Source organism: Periophthalmus magnuspinnatus, chromosome 20 (assembly GCF_009829125.3).
Source record: "Periophthalmus magnuspinnatus isolate fPerMag1 chromosome 20, fPerMag1.2.pri, whole genome shotgun sequence".
Taxonomy (NCBI): Eukaryota; Metazoa; Chordata; class Actinopteri; order Gobiiformes; family Gobiidae; genus Periophthalmus; species Periophthalmus magnuspinnatus.
Genome location: NC_047145.1, coordinates 16,717,087 through 16,729,870, shown reverse-complemented (window position 1 = coordinate 16,729,870; position 12,784 = coordinate 16,717,087). Strand labels below are relative to the sequence as shown.

At 38.5% G+C, this 12,784-nt stretch overlaps 1 protein-coding gene across 1 annotated transcript; it reads left to right on the top strand.

The window, feature by feature from the left end:
- The first annotated feature begins 2,639 nt into the window (after positions 1 to 2,639).
- On the top strand, positions 2,640 to 12,367 carry cpa6 (carboxypeptidase A6). The gene is made up of 11 exons (XM_033986190.2): positions 2,640 to 2,828; positions 4,820 to 4,895; positions 7,541 to 7,665; positions 8,420 to 8,534; positions 9,001 to 9,102; positions 9,171 to 9,275; positions 9,940 to 10,050; positions 10,137 to 10,227; positions 10,839 to 11,041; positions 11,146 to 11,230; positions 11,618 to 12,367. Exons 1-11 carry the CDS (start codon positions 2,695 to 2,697, stop codon positions 11,830 to 11,832), a joined length of 1,362 nt encoding a protein of 453 aa, XP_033842081.1. The 5' UTR covers positions 2,640 to 2,694; the 3' UTR covers positions 11,833 to 12,367.
- Positions 12,368 to 12,784: the final 417 nt, after the last annotated feature.

The window sequence follows — 12,784 nt, the reverse complement described above, 5'->3', positions numbered from 1 at the left end:
TTTTAAAACATGAACAGTAGTGGCAGAACTGTTTGTATTAGTAGAGGTAATAGCAGAACTACTAGTGAAGAAATACTCCACTAGCAATGCAAAGAAATGCAACTTTATAAATGAACATAACATAGGGTATAAGCTATGTGGCTAGAAACACACTTAAGTAATCATAATAGTAACAGTAGTAGAAGAGGTTATAAATATATGCTTTTCAGTAATCAATATAAGTAGGCTAGTTGTTCATGCTAACCACTTATTTATTTATTTTTTCTTTCTTGATCTTGTTGAAGAATAGCCATGCCTGAAAGCATTGACGTCAGAATCCTTGTAAAAGAAGACTATTAAAGCATAAGTTCAAAAATATTCTTTTTGTCGATTCTCCACAGACAACTTCTGAAACATTTCAATGAAGAGCATCCCACAGTGCATGAACATGATTTAAAAGTTTAGTTTGAGAAATATAAAAGGCGAACATCCAAAGCGTGACTGTTGGGATGCTGTATATCAGGCTGGATGGGGTTTGGATGAGGGTTTTATTCTGTGTTGGGATTTGAGTAGGTTGAACACATTGTTGGAGGATGGAGGGCTCGGGGTAGTGCTTTGTGAAGCTAATTTATATCTATATCACATTAAAGCAAAGTTTCTGAAGTTGTGCTTTAACAGGGTCATTATCATTGAGGAGTTACACATATGGATACTGCAGAATCACACGGATGTCTTGTCGCTTGAGTCTTTCTAAGCATTTAGTTTGTGTTGATCCTTAGGTCTGTGTTTTTATCTATTTCAATGTAGTAGTTCACCTAGTCATATTTTTATATATCCATTTTCAAGGCACTCACAGCTCTTTAAATCAATAAACTACTTACCCATTCACACCACATTCATACACCAGTACACGCAGACACTGGGGGGTGGGTGAAGGTGGGTTAAGTGTCTTGCCGAAGGACACAACAACCTCATTCATCTGTGGGAGCTGGAACCGCTCAACCATTGATTTTTATGTTGAGAGTGGGATTCGAACCGCCAACCTTCAGATCAGTGGGGCTATTGTTGCCCTGTACTTTTAATTATCCACCGTTGAGTAATAGCATTAAAAAAAAACCTGTATGGCTCACAGCATGAAATCTTCATTGACTCATTGTGTCATTTGTGCACTGTCCACAGAGGATGAGTTCAGAGTTCATTGTTCTACATAAGTGGTGGGTATAAAACAGGTGGTGAGGCGTTGACACTGGGGAGAAGCATGTGAAAAATGTGCTGTTGCTGTGCGATCACAAAAGCAAGAGGACTGCCAGTTGACTTAGGCATCTAATCACAGAGTTAGGCGATAAGTAAAGGATCAAACCTCGGCACGAAAGGGAGAGGAATAATAGAGACAATTATCTAATGCTTTATACAGGGATTCCCCATTAGCTCAGACCAAGCAGATACGTAACTCAGTAAAACCATAAGCACTTCACTTCTATTTTTACTTCTGAATGTGGTGAAAGCCTAAAGTGACATTCAGTTTGGATCTGAAGCCCATTGAGTGAGATGAAAGAGCAAAGTCACACTAAGGTGAGGCAGGATCTTTTTTCTTAAACTCTTGAAAAGGCTTCCTCTACCTCATTGACGTAGCACAATTGGTTCCAAGAGTGCACAAAGTGGGGCCAGTGCCTTGACTTATGCCTTTTTGCCACAAGAAAATGGACAAAATAAGTATATATAATGGTCGTGGGGTGGGGATCCTGATAAGAGTAATAGCAGACGTAGTGAGAAAGGCAGGAGTGTCTCACAGTCTCATAACCTGATGATTCAAATCCAGCTGTAGCTTATTTGGTTGACGTCATTGTTGATGTGCAGTTGGTGGAGGTCAGAGAGGTCTTTGGCACAGAATGACACCCACACCTGTCAGTCAGCCCCAGGGCGAATGTGGCTGCAGAAGTAGCTTAACACCGGGGATAAAATTAATAACAGATAACAAGCTTGTAAAGTTTAAGCCACCTGAGACAGTATTAGTATTAAGGAAATACTTTTATCTGTTTTGACACGCAAAGTTATTTATATATCCTTAACATTCTACTCGAGGAAAGAGATTTTGCATTACCAGTTTCTCATTTTAACCAGTTCAGCCTCTTGCACAGCTTACATCAGTGCATAGTTCCATCATTGTTGTCTATTACATGACACAATGTAATAATATTCCAATCCAAAACAAGCGTTGGATTAAAAGTATGTTGAAAGCAAACACTTAGATGAACTGGCCCATTCATTAAATGTGCTGGAGGTAAGTTACTTGATCTATGTCAACATGGGCGTGACATTAAGATTAGTGAGCCATAGGTCATGCTGAGACACAATACCGTGGTAATATCTTAGTGCTTATGTGCTCTGTAAATGGACATGCAGACCAGACTGGATGTACTACCTGCAGGCTGGATGTGAGAGGTCCTGTTACTCACCGACGCTCATGAACCACGTGACCTGACCCGGGTCCTCCTCGCCTTTTTAAAACGAGCTGCCCTAAAATCCCCTCCAAGGCTTCAAAGGGGCTGTAAACGCTCCCCCCCCCCATTGGTGCAGACGGGGGTTCGCACCTTTTGCACCGTGAAGAACCGGAGATAGACGCGCGGAGTAAAAGGGGAACTTTTGCCAATCTGTGCGCGGGTCTTATCCAACTCTCCGCGCTCGCATCCTTCAAAGTGCCCAGCGAGGACTTTGATGCGCCGGTCAAGCATGGCGCGCACGGACCAAAGGAGCAGATTTCGTGCCTGGCTTTTACTGACATGTGTGATAATCTGCAGTCATGTGCTAGGTCCAGTCTGTGGATATCTCTACAATAACCGCTACGCAGGGTAAGTAACAGCATCAAGGCGGGGGCCACTGTGCAGAAGAGAGTTCATTCATGAGATTCAGGGTCTGCATCGTTGTGTGACAATGGTTAAAACTGAGATTAGTAAAGAGAAAGTGACAGTGCGCATATCCTGTTCACAAAGGTGGAGAGTATCAGTCTTATTACCTCGACTCCAGTAGGCTATGTTTTTGTCATAATCATCTGTCTAAATATGCAAATAAAGAGTTAGGCTTTAAAAAAAAAAAGTCCATGCTGCACCCATAAATAACAGCCTAACTATAATATTTTGACTTTTGACCAAACTGCACAGAAGTTTTGGAAGTAATCTTAGTTCAAACTGCAATTGGTAGTAATAGCCTAATGTACCCTGTAGGAGCAACATGTATTTATTTCCCTATCAGTCATTCAATGTTTTATCCAGGACAGTCCCAGTGTTGTCTGGCCCCTGGGAGAACCCTATTGTACATGCTTTTATGCACAAAATTGACAGCATTAAGCCAAGTACTATATGTTTTTGTGTATGTTTAATAAAGTAACATGATGTAACAGTAGGCTACTTTTGAATACTTGCCACATGCCACATACTATAAATAGACTATATCATTGCTTTTGTAGGGACATATGTTTGAATGAACAGCAGACCCTATATAATTCCACTATAGGCAATAAAATAGGCTGGCAAGGGTACAGTGTGTTGTATATTGAGACAGAAGCAGTGAGCACAGTGCATCGGGAAACTAGTCTTTCATCAGCCCCAATTACATGTGTCTGAAAAGGGGCACATGCAGACTACATGTTTAGGTAATTACAGACAGGACATCCATGACAAGAGCACAATCTAGTTCTAAAGATGCTGAAAGCAGGGCACACCCAGACATGTGGAAGAGGCTTATTCATAAGCATATAATTTTAGTCATTTGGATACTTAAAAATAATGAGGTAAAATATGTACTTACCACTAAGCTTGTGTTTAGAACGTTTTAACCTCTGCGCACAAGTTTAGTCAATCATATTTCAGAACACCCAGAACAATGTTAATGGACACATTTTTATATATATTTGTGTATTATTAAAATGACCTCTCAGCTGTTTAAGACGCTTCACTATTGAATTTGTGATAATATGGATTCACTTTCAGAGAGAGGACACTGAAAACTGTACTGAAGCTACTGGCACTGAGCCTAACAAAGACTACAGATTAAAAAAGAAAAGGGAATAATAAAACCATATCTTATTTTATCTCTTGTGAGGGATGTGTGTTTTAATGTTTTGCTACCAGCTTGATTTATTTCATTTGATTTGATGAAAAGGTGCTTTGAAGTTCACCTTGTGTCTTGTTGTCTTGTGACTTCCATATCCAAATCCCCGAGATGCGTGTTTAAACCTTTTATGTATAACTTTCATTGGATGTTTTTTGAGAGGCTTGTCAGATGTAAGAAATTGTTGTCACACATTTAGTTTCTGGCAATGTGGCTACTACTTTGCAAATGATATATAAAGATAAGTTGTCTTTTTACATTTACATAAGAAAATTCTAAGAAAAAAAAGGTTTTGTACATATTTTATTCACACCAAAAGATTTTCCTGACTATTGGTGTACGATTATTAAACTCTTCACAGTAAAATGAGAAAATGAGGGATGGCTTTACAATATGAAAACTCAGACCAGATGCTGCCCCTGTGTCCTCTGCAGAGCCATTCCACCTGCAGCGCATGGAAATGTAATGCCATAATTGTGTGTGTCAGATTGCTCGACTGTGGTGTGACCTTTTATCTGTCTGTCATGGAGAAGAGGAGCCGCCCCTGTCTCTATCACACATCTGCTATTGTGAATGCCACCTTCAATTAGGACATTGAAGCTGGAGTTACCTGTGGCCCAGATGTTTCCTTCCTTTGAGAAAGGCCTTCTTCTATGAGATTTTTTAAACCTGATGTAACGATTACTAACAGAAAATTTGTTTTGTTTTGTTTTGGTTTTTTTTTTTTTTGCAGGGATCAGGTCTTCAGGATACACCCCAACACTGAGGAAGAGGTTGGAAGAGTCAAGAGTATCCTGGGACACTTGAAGGTGGGGTTGCACAAATATTTTCATTTAGTAATTTACAGCATATTTCAAATTAAGTATCAACTTTTTCTTTTTATTACAAAGATATGCAAAAGTATTGTACGAGTGAAATGTATTACTTTATTGAATGAGGGCTTATGCTTCAAGAGAAGAACCACATTGTTATGGACAATATAAGTACATGGGGCAAAATTGTCTTGTGGTAATTCTGGTCATTGTAAACCTATATGTTATTCTATCCCTTCTCTTCTCTTTATGTTACATTGGGACCACACCTTGAAATTCTCTATCCCACCTGTCACCTGCACAGACAGAGTGAGGTATACCACTGCTATGTGGTATGACTTTATAAAGAGAGGTCTTGAAACTTCAAATAAACCACAGAAAGTCATTTGTGGCTGCACTACTCTGTTACATGTGTTTTTGGGATTCTACAATTAGGGGAAACCCTGGAAGACACGATCACTTAATGTTTTTACATTTGGAAACATTTAGTCACCAGCTTGTGATGTAAGGGTAGTTTTTCTATACACATATTTATCAATACAGTACTGTTATAGACCATTCTCAAAACATTGTCTGAAAAAATAATATTTGATGTGGTGTCTAACGATAATTGGTGTTATGCTTATGAAATATCAAAGCATATTTGTGGCATGATAATGATGCCGTAATGGCTAGAAGAACAAAGTTAGTCTGAACACATATAGCTGTGTCTAGTCTTGAAGTGGCCTGTGCCTAAACTAAAGTCACTTCTAAACATAGAGAGTAAAACTGTAGCTAAAAGACCACTATGTAAATGTTTGTGATTGGAGGTGGACAGGCCAAGTTGCTGGTCAGTGTCTAGCCAGAGTTTTCATGCATGGACGAGCAGTGGACACAGGGCTGTGTGGTCAACCATAGGCATTAGCAGCTACTGTTTTGACAGCTGCGGGCAAGTGTTTGGAGTCTCCCAGATATGTACGTAGTGCCAGAATCAACTAGCAAAACCAAAATAGGACAAAAATATGATGTACCAATGTATAAATTCTGGATAGTCTCTCCTACAGAAAGTGTATAAGCAGAGGCTGATAGGCAGGTGTATTCCCACTCGCACAGTGGTAGAATACTATACCACAAGGAAAAGGAAGTTCTTTTTTTACAAATATGCATACAAGACCAGACATTCAATCCACTTCTGCCATTTTCACTCATCATCACTATAGAGCCTGTATACACTGCATATGCAAGTGGTTGAAATGGTCACAGTTCAGTGGCAGAAGTCAGCAGCAAACATCTACACTTTTTCCTTCTTGAGTTCAGCACTGCAGTTTGTCAGTGTCAAAGCTGGCAGTGATTACATTGACTTGGCATAAGTTATAGAGGGTCAGATACTCTTTAAGACACCACTCTTTTTTTCAATGTAAATGATTGCCAGATGGGGTTGTTGTGGTCAGATATTGGCATAATATTGTAATTTAGACAATGTTATAAACTAAATCAAAACAATAGCATTTACAAGAATCAAGAAACGGGAGATTAAGCATTTAAACAGCAGATGAAGATTGTCTAATCCTTATAAATCCTGCTATAAACTTTACCTTCAGAGAGTTGTTTGTCTAACCTGATTTTTACAGGAAATTTAAGTGTGCTTTCTGTTTTAGATTTGTTTGTGTTTGAACATTTAGGGTACTTAACCATTTGGAAACACCGTAAACCATTTTGAAGATGGTAGACTTTTCTATTGACCTCTATGGCCTTGTTAAATAATTTGGTATGCTTTCTGTAAACTATTAAAGGTATTGACACATTAACAAGCATGTGTGCCAGCCTTCTTGCCCAAACCGTGCCAAATCAAAGCCAGCTGGGCCAGGGTAGGACAGCTTTACAATACTAGGTCCACATTCTTCTCTCATTGTTTTTTCAGCCCAAGTTTATGTGTGGTACTTGGAGCCTGAAATTCATTGGCAGGTAACTAAGAGCTAAATGAGTTTGTTTCACCTCCCATATAAGGTCAGCGTGAGGTTTTAACTGTGGATTGTTAAGAGGACACTTTGCAGAACGCGTTGGCTCATTAACACTGCACTAGTTATTACCAACGTTCAGACCCACCAGACTCAAAAAAAACAATTTGGTCATTATAACAAAATGTTTAAGAAGTTTTAAGCTGTCTGACATCAGTTAATGCTTCATCTGGAAACAACATATTTTCTTTTGAATTGTTATTTACAATGGCAACAGTCACAATTTGTCATCACTCTCAAATCCATGAATTGTAGGCTAGACAGGGAAGATAGTATGTACCTGTACTATTGACTGACATGAACAAAGATACAGGATAGTGGTAATTATATCATATCCTGTGGTGTTTATTATGCAGTTGTGTTTGTTCAGGTGTCTGCTCAGTACAAGGCCAAGTCAATTTGAACGACGTGTGTTAGACAGATGGGACTTCCATTTAGAGATGGCATTTAACATCCCCTGATCGGGTGCGCACCTCTTGGTTGACATTCCACCTACACTGATGACTCTGTAGTCACTATGAAGGGTTTGTGCAGGCCCAGTACCTTAGTTAAAGACCCACAATATACCCTTGCACACATGGAACAGCAAGGAAGTGCTTTATAATGATTGTTTTACCTTTAAATGTATGTTTGTCTTATTTTTAGGTAGATCTCTGGCAGCCCAACAGCCTTTCTTTGATCGCCCGCAATGCTACAGTGGATGTGCATGTGAAAAGCAACGATACACTCAGACTTCATACACGTTTAAAGCAGGAGCATATCAGTTATCAGTAAGTAACAGATGACACATACACTGAACCAAAATCTGTTTGTGATCTAAATATATATACCACATAGCTGCTCAGTAGACGCCATAGAAATCTCCCATCTTTCAGCTTCAGTAATATACGATTCACACATGCAGAGTAGGGCATAGTTTTCATGTAAAAGTCCTTTAAAGTTGTGACACAGTGAACACAGCTGCAGTGCATCAGAGTGTTTCTACGATCTGCTCCAGAAAACAGGCTTTCATCTCCCGGTCCCGTTACAGCTCAGCCCTCATCAAAATTATCACTGAAATGATGGAAGTTTATCAAAGCAGCCACAGCACTAGCTTGAAAGAGTCCCGTTGTCATCTTTGTCCCAAGGGAGGAACTGCAGCTTTAAAAAGAAAGTGTTTTTGTTTTTGTGCTGATTGACTGAGGGTTTTGCATTTAGGTTACAGAATCATTTGTATTGTATTGCATTGTATATGACATTGTATATACACGTAAGCCAAAAACATTCTCAGAGATAGAAAGATTCATATTCACTGCATATTTTTCACTGTTAGCACTTGCTGTAATTTCCCCACCCGGTTATTACAAAATCAAAATGCGGTAGACCCATATGTTACAAAAATGGTTAGGATACATCTAATTTTAGAAGAAATTGTGAATTAAGATGAGAATTGTTGACAAAAACTTATACATATTTAGGCTATAACTCAACGTCTGTAGATTTGCATAATTATGTTGTCTGACAGGTTTATATTCTTCTCTGCAGTGTGTTTATCACAAACTTGCAAAAGGAAATAGAAAAGCAGACTGGGTACCGCTCGTCCCGTAGGCGGAGGTCAGCTTCTCAATATGACTATGAGGTTTACCACTCACTGGAAGAGGTACAGTACCACTCTGTATTTTGGCTTTCTGTATGCAAACACACAATTCTAAATGCTCCAAAACTTCCAACTACCAGGTTCAGCCTCACTCCAAACACTCAGATAACATTGATTCACCAACACTTCACACTGTTTATTTTTCCATGTTGATTACATGAACATGAACTTGTCACTGTGTTTTGACACAGCACAGCTTGTGCACATATTTAACCAAGCAACTACTTACTACCAGCATTGGCACATACCGATGGCTTTCAGTTTCCTGTTCATTGGTCAGTAAAACAAAATGTACAAATGTTTCCTCATTCTGAAAGCCATATAGAGCTATATGCCTCATGCTCTGAGTGAGTGGCAGGTGGATACAACCAATCACAGTGAAGAGAAACCTCTCAGAAGCTTTATATACATCTTAAAACCTGTATAAAAGATACTAAGAAATGATTATTATTATTTTCTTCCCCCAAAGATCCAAAGCTGGATGTTTGAGATGAACCGAACTAATCCCGACCTGGTCGACATGTTTTCTGTGGGGAAGTCATATGAAGGAAGGCCTCTTTATGTCCTTCAGGTAGTAATGACCCTTATTAGACTTAAATTATAACTCAACACTACAAAACACTGTGTGTATGCTGTCAGCTAGGAAAGAGAAGTCGGCCTCAGAAGAAGGCCGTGTGGATTGACTGTGGTGTCCATGCCCGAGAATGGATCGGACCTGCTTTCTGTCAGTGGTTTGTGAAGGAGGTCTGTACTTTTCAAGTCACTCTATTGGACACATTTCTCAAACTCTTGCGTAGTTTACAGTCAGCTTAATGTAGTGTGTGGGCTGTAAACCTGCCTAATCTCCGGACATCTGTTCCTCCTGCTCATATAACAATAAGGAAAAGCCATTACTTCAGAAAACTATAAAAAATATAACACATAATATTTTTTGCAGGTTGTGTCGGTGTTCTTTTACGAGATCAGTGTCACTTGTCTAATCTAATGTAAAAATCTGTCATCAATTATTCTGTAGAAAATGTCAAGAAGACTTTCAGTGCAACTGACATTATTATCTTTATATGAAGTGTTTATGACTCATTATTAATCCCTGTATTTGCTTTTATGTTTTTATGTTACACATGAGTTTTAATTTACTATAAAGGGCTTGTTCTGAATGCTAGATGTGCTGTGTAGTAACTAAGGTTAGCCACTGGAGGTCAGGGTCCAATTTGATTTAAGTGCTTGGTGCATACAGCATCATCCCTGATTGATGAGCAGGTTATAACACTAGTCACCTTTTTGTCCAATCCCTATTATTATTATTGACTTATTGTAGTCTTCAACTCATGTACTCTTCAAATAAAATAAATAAATTAAAGACTTGATTGAATATGCTGAATAATAAAATAGTGTTATGTAACTACAGGCCCTGTCCTCATATAAACATGACTCTGTGATGAGAAGGCTCCTCAACCAGCTCAACTTCTACATTATGCCAGTTTTCAATGTGGATGGATATCACTTCAGCTGGACAACAGTAAGGAAATTTAAGTCTTAATCACAGTAAACTGTGTGTGACTGTGTACTGATGTGTGGCACTGTAATGTCTATACTTTTGTGTAGGATCGATTCTGGAGAAAAACACGCTCCAAGAATCGCAAGTTTCACTGCAGGGGAGTGGATGCAAACAGGAACTGGAAAGTAAAATGGTGTGGTGAGTTTAAGGACAGATTTAAACTCAACATACTCTATCACTATTCACTCCCTGTTCTTTAATTGCTATGATACTAATGTGCTTTGGTGAAGCCACTATAATCCAAAATAGAATAGAATAGAATATAGAATTTTATCTTCTTTACATTAAAAGCTCATTTGAATTTGATATTGACAAGTAATTTCAGAGACAGACATTAAATGGAAAAATCTTTGATTGTTTGTTGATTATGCCTTTTATGAAACAAATGTGCTTATTTAAAACTTGCAAATCATACCTTTCTGTTTTCATTTATATTTTTTCTCACTGTCCTATTTAGGTTATTATTGAAATGTAAGCACGTCTCTTTCTGCAGTTCACAGTTTAATATTACCTTCTCTATTCAAATCTATCTTACAATCTTCTTCTTCTTCTTCTATCTGCTGACTTCTTTCATGGCCATGGCAAAAGGATTGCATAGAGACCATAAATAATGCAGACTGCAGAGGCGTGGTCCTTTGATATTTACTTGTGATCTAAACGGTGTATAGCCAAACTTTGCTTGGAGGAAGGGACTGTCATTGCCTTATGTTCTATCATTGCTTTATAGTTTTCCCATCTCTTTTTTTCAGAGGAAGGCGCCTCCTCCCATCCCTGCGATGATACTTACTGTGGCCCTTATCCCGAGTCTGAACCTGAAGTAAAAGCTGTTGCCAAGTTTCTGCGCAAACACAAGAAACGTGTGAAAGCCTATATTTCCATCCACGCCTACGCCCAAATGCTGCTGTACCCCTATTCATACAAGTACGCCACCATCCCAAACTTCAACTGTGTGGTACGTAGTGAAGCACATCTGTATATGACCTCTATCAATTTGTATTTTAATAACTCAAATGGTGTAGTATGTCAATAAAGTTATGTTTATTTTTTTATTTTCAGGAGTCAGCAGCTCAGACTGCAGTGTCAGCTCTGTACTCTGCATATGGAGTAAAATACAGATATGGACCAGCATCCACCACTCTGTGTAAGTGTAAGCAACTCATCACACAAAAATGCCTGTACTAAAGCTTTACCAATTCAGCCTCTAACCTCTTAACACACAATGCTCAAGAATAAACAAAAACAATCATATTTGTGTTTACATCAGTGGCTCTGAACCCTTTTTTGGTGTTGACTAAACCGTACATTGCCGCTCACCCCAAACTTCTGTGTTGGTAAAGTAGGCAAATAAAACATAATATTTACCATCCAAAAAAATGATCCTACAAGACATTTTCTGTAAATAAAGTTTCAAATACTAGTAAATAATGTCACTTTCTATTTATAAATTAAGTTATTCCAAGTGTTAGTGTACTTAGATAATCAATTAAGTCGACAGCTGTGTAATTGTAGTGTGTATTATGTTTATCAGATGTTACCTCAGGCAGCTCCATAGACTGGGCCTACAGGAACGGGATCCCTTACACATTTGCATTTGAACTCAGAGACACGGGCTACTTCGGGTTTCTTCTGCCTGAATCTCTCATCAGCCCGACCTGCACTGAGACCATGAGAGCGGTGAAGACTATCGCTACCGGACTGCTCAAGAAGTGTGAGACCGATAGTAACACATTTCCATATATATGAAGACCACATCACACCACATCTGTTCATCTTCTCTTCTTATCAGGAAAACAGAGGAAGTATGACAAGCTAGTAGGTTTTTTTCTTATTTTTATTTTGATTTTATTATCTGATAAGACTGGAAGTCAATAATGCTAAAACAACCAAGCGTTCACAAACACCTCACGTGCAGTGTCAAAGGTCATCGTCTAAACATAAGACCTTCACAGCCTTGTAATAAAGATCAAAGCAGTAATAATATTTTTATTTGTATTGTATTATCTGATAGGACTGGAGGTCAATAATGCTTAAACCACCAGGACTTCTCAAACATCTCACGTGCAGGGTCAAAGGTCACTGCCTAAACATTAGAGGGTCATGACATCCTCAGCACATGCATATTCAGCGTACCAAGTTTAAAATGACCTTCGTAGCATTGTAATAATCACAGCAGCAATAAGGCGAGTACCAGCAATAAGTGCATGGTGGTTATATGAGCACTTGTCATAGCACTTTTACAGCCAGGAACTATTTTACTGATGCATAATATTTTGGGATGCCTGGTGGATTTTCTTGCCTGTCAAATGGTATCAACATTGTGCCTTCAAAACTGCCACATTCTTCTTCGTAAATTTTTCAGTGATATGAAAGCAAATATTGGTCATTAGTACTCAGGTATAAATAGTGATGGGAAGAATACTTTGAAAATGTATTTAGTTACAGAAAACTGAATACCTACATTAAAATTTCAGAGTACTGTATTCCGAATACTTAGAATACTTTCACACAGTTACATTTAATTATAATGTAAATATGCAACATAGGCTTAAAAACAACTTTATATTTGTTTCACTGGTTATTACGATTTACTTATCACTGATCAGAGAAGTAAAAACCACACGTGTACGCCTCACAAGAGCAGGGTTTTATATTTTTCTAACTAATTCTGTGCAGTTTGAAGCCTAAACTGTGATCC